At 33.5% G+C, this 3,679-nt stretch overlaps 2 protein-coding genes across 2 annotated transcripts in view; one reads left to right on the top strand and one right to left on the bottom strand.

Moving 5' to 3' along the window:
* Nucleotides 1-713: 713 nt before the first annotated feature.
* LOC108687865 lies at nucleotides 714-3,337 on the bottom strand. The gene is made up of 2 exons (XM_018193878.1): nucleotides 3,153-3,337; nucleotides 714-2,388 (listed from the first exon to the last, which is right to left on the bottom strand). Exon 2 carries the CDS (start codon nucleotides 2,378-2,380, stop codon nucleotides 881-883), a length of 1,500 nt encoding a protein of 499 aa, XP_018049367.1. The 5' UTR covers nucleotides 2,381-2,388; nucleotides 3,153-3,337; the 3' UTR covers nucleotides 714-880.
* Nucleotides 3,338-3,489: 152 nt separating this feature from the next.
* The window catches only part of LOC108687826 (solute carrier family 41 member 1-like), a 12,274-nt gene continuing 12,084 nt past the window's right edge, over nucleotides 3,490-3,679 (top strand). The window contains exon 1 of the mRNA XM_018193812.1: nucleotides 3,490-3,554. The gene's annotated coding sequence lies outside the window, so the exon portion shown is untranslated. The remainder of the gene's footprint in view (nucleotides 3,555-3,679) is intronic.

Below are 3,679 nucleotides of genomic sequence, written 5' to 3'. Positions count from 1 at the left end.
TACTTTGTTCATCATTTGCTTTTGCCTTAATACTAGAAATTAAAAGATATAAAAAATATTTTAAATATTAATTTAATTTCTAAATTGAGAATAGAGACTATTGAGATAGAAATAGAGATTGAAATAGAGACTACAATAACAAAAATTATAATATTATATATTATATATAATATAATTATAATATTATATATAATATAATTGTAATATTATATATTACAATTATATATACGTTAAATTTGGTAACACATCAGTTTTGGAGTTGCCACAGTATATAGTAATCTCTTTAAAATTTCATATACATATATATAACATGTGCATATAAATTAAAATAAAAGCAAGAGCACAAAATGTCGGCCAACCGTTTTATCATTTATTAAAAGTCTTTGGCAATGAATGTAATCGCGCACATGAGTCAACATTTTATTGTCTGTTTTTGTCCTAAAAATTAAAAGATATAAAAAATATTTTAAGTACTAACTTAATTCCAATTTGAACTAAAGATTACAATATAATAACAAAAAATGATTGTATATTATAATATACATCAAATTTCGTAACTCGCCAACTTTAGTTGTCACATTATGTAATAATCTCTTTAAAATTTTTCATATATAACATTTTTTACATAATAACATATAAATTAAAGATAAGAGCAAGAGCACATGATAAATTGTCGGCCAACTGTACTGTCATTTATAGAAAGTTCTTGGCAATGTAACCACACATGGGGATGGCTGACAGTTTGTCTACCGTGGTCTTACCCTCTAATAGAAATTAAAAGATATAAAAAAATATTTCAAACGTAAAGTATTCCAGAAAGACACTCGCGTTGAATTAAATGTAAAGTAATCTCAAAAGAAAATCTCTCTCAAATTATTAATTATAATTTTCCTTTAACAATAGTGAGATAATAATTTTTATAGATAAGTGGCGCTGTTTCGTCACTAACGAAATTTCTATCAGGTTTGATTGAAGCGAATGGATTTTTTTGTGGCTCCAAAATCGTTTCTACATCAGCGATCGATTTTATTCTAATCATCTCTCGTGGAATTTCCTGCTTCGTGTAAGACGTCACGCACACGGGAATTTTCATTTTACAGAATTCTCGTATTGTCTCCGGCCACGTATCTTTGTTTTTAAAACCAGTTTCCCGATAAAGACCCGGATTAAAGAGACATACGAAATGCGGTTCTATAAATTGTTTGGAATAACAGAAATCGTGATAAAATTTTTTAGGATGGAACGAAATTTTTATTCGTCGACCAGATGATTTACAAGACGAACAGATCTTCACAGTGGTTAACAGGTCTAATGGCACCGTCGGCAGACTCAGTTCCGGACCAATGAATATCAACTTGAGTTGCTTTAGATTCGGGAGGAGATGCAGAAAAAGTTTCTCCCACACGTGCAGATTTATACATTCATATTGAAATTCGGCACCTATTACGTGAACCACAAAGGTATCAATAGTTTTCCAATTCTGGCAAGAAATTTGCATAGAATACAAAGCTGTCAATGCAATAGATGATATATGAGAGAGACTACAGTACGTATAGCAATCCATATTAAAATAATATGTTGAGCAACCGAAAAGCTGTGCTATTAACAGATCAAAATTGTCTGGTAAATGAAGCGGTTCTTTCTGGAAGGTATCCGGAATCTCAGGCTCTATATGACCGTTTTTGTGCTGCATGAACAGCATTCTACGAAACACCTGAAACTCTCGACACCATTCTTCATGTCCACCGTCATGATTCTCGCAGAATAAGCCGATTCCGCATGTCGGGCAACACCTTAAAGTCGTCGAGAAGCGACGACAACTGCAACAAACGCGGGGATAAAGAAGAATCTCTTTTTCCCAGAGCTGAAGAGGCCTGTCCAAGCGACACTGTACTATCTCGATCAATTTCAACCGATAAATCCGATAATCATCTGCGCTGAGTTCCGATAGTAATGACAAGCCACCTCCGATCTGACAAACTTTAGTGAGAACTTTACACAGGTCATGATGCTTCGGTCGATCCTGCTTCATATGTTTGACGGTACAGTAAGAAACCATGCCGCAAGATTCACAGGTTTCCTCCGATCGTTCCATGCAGATCAGACATAGGTTCGACACGAAGACAAAACGTGGCCAGAAATTCAGCTCGACAGTGTCCTCTTCATCGCTGTCGTTTAACGATCCATCTTGCATTGGATACACGAGTGGCAATTCCAAACGCGAGTAAACGTCGATCGCGATTTCATTGATAAAAAGATTTTTTTCTTTTTGTTCCTCTATCGCCTCTTTTTCGTCGGAATTTAATTTTTCCGCTATCTTCCTTTCGCAAATTTTCTCAGTGACAAAGACTCTTTTCGAATTTCTTTTTCTACGACCCATCGTCAAAACTAAAACAACAAGACAAAATAAATGCAACAATCGCAGATATTTATGACAAACATATAACTGAAAACATATAAATAAAACTGATTTGTTTTAACTGTATTAAGCGATCGCATTACGTTATATTAATACTTCCCCGCAAAACACTCACGATAATATTACATCAATATCATTATATAATTTCCCTGCGTGTAATGTAATACATATTGCATGTAACAATTTCATTGTTAAGTAGGAAATTATATGGTATGTTTCTGATAATTTGTGTTCTGCGGATCAATTATATGTGAAAGATGAAAAATAGTTCATATAATGAAAATCTTTCTATTTGTTCGAGGATTATTAAGAGAGTTATTACATAATATATCGGCGTTACGTATGAGTATTTTAGTGTTTCAAGCGCGAACATAATTAGTTATATAACTGTGTCCCGTCAAAGAACATGTGTAAACCATTATTTTAAAATATTACAATACAAAGCTCACACGCATCGTAATTAACAAACGATGTATCACAAATGCTAATAATTAAATACGATCGCGACAGGTTCTACTAACGTTTAATAACCTATTGTATATCTATCGAAAAGAGAAGACAATTATCTCCCAATTTAGCATGTCGTATTCAATCGTACATTGTGCCATTATTAGAACGAGAATTTATTCATTTGTCATTTCAAATGCATTACTATTCTCCGTATATATTAACGAAATAAATTGTAATAAGATATTAATTAGCATGACAAATTATTAAAAATTTAAATACTTACCTTCATAAATTCTTTACTTTTTAATAACCACGATTATTCGATGTTTAAAAAATATTATGTATACAACGTAAAAAGCGTTGTATTAATAATGGTATCACTGGTGTTACAGAGATCTTGATATTGAAACTTCACGCGATTTAGACAAGCGATTTTCCCTCTGCCGAAGACCAGACGCTTCGATCGTTCAAAACGTTGCGAGGTATTATCAGGGCTACGAGTATGTCGATGGGCACTATGCCTAGTCGCCCAGACATAAGGTATTTCAAGCACTGCGTACTGGCAATAAGATTCGAAGAATAGCCAAAGACGAATAGCCAAAGACGAGTGACGTTTGACTCTCAAGAGGAAAAGAGACGGTCTACCTCGAAGCAACCGACATATCAACTAAAAAAATAATAAACGGTAGTTCTGATATTCTAATTTGTAAGCATAAGGCACTTAGTACCAGATATGAATAATAGAACTTCTGTATATGAATTAACATGAGTTTGTGCGCGCGCGCGTGTGTGTGTGTGTGTGTGTGTGTG

This window comes from Atta colombica, unplaced genomic scaffold (assembly GCF_001594045.1).
Source record: "Atta colombica isolate Treedump-2 unplaced genomic scaffold, Acol1.0 scaffold219, whole genome shotgun sequence".
Taxonomy (NCBI): Eukaryota; Metazoa; Arthropoda; class Insecta; order Hymenoptera; family Formicidae; genus Atta; species Atta colombica.
The sequence above is the reverse complement of the archived record's forward strand: the minus strand, read 5'-3'. Positions and strand labels throughout refer to the sequence as shown.

Excerpts from the sequence above, each read along its gene's own strand:
- LOC108687865 (XM_018193878.1), bottom strand. The coding sequence starts at position 2,380 with ATGGGTCGTAGAAAAAGAAATTCGAAAAGAGTCTTTGTCACTGAGAAA.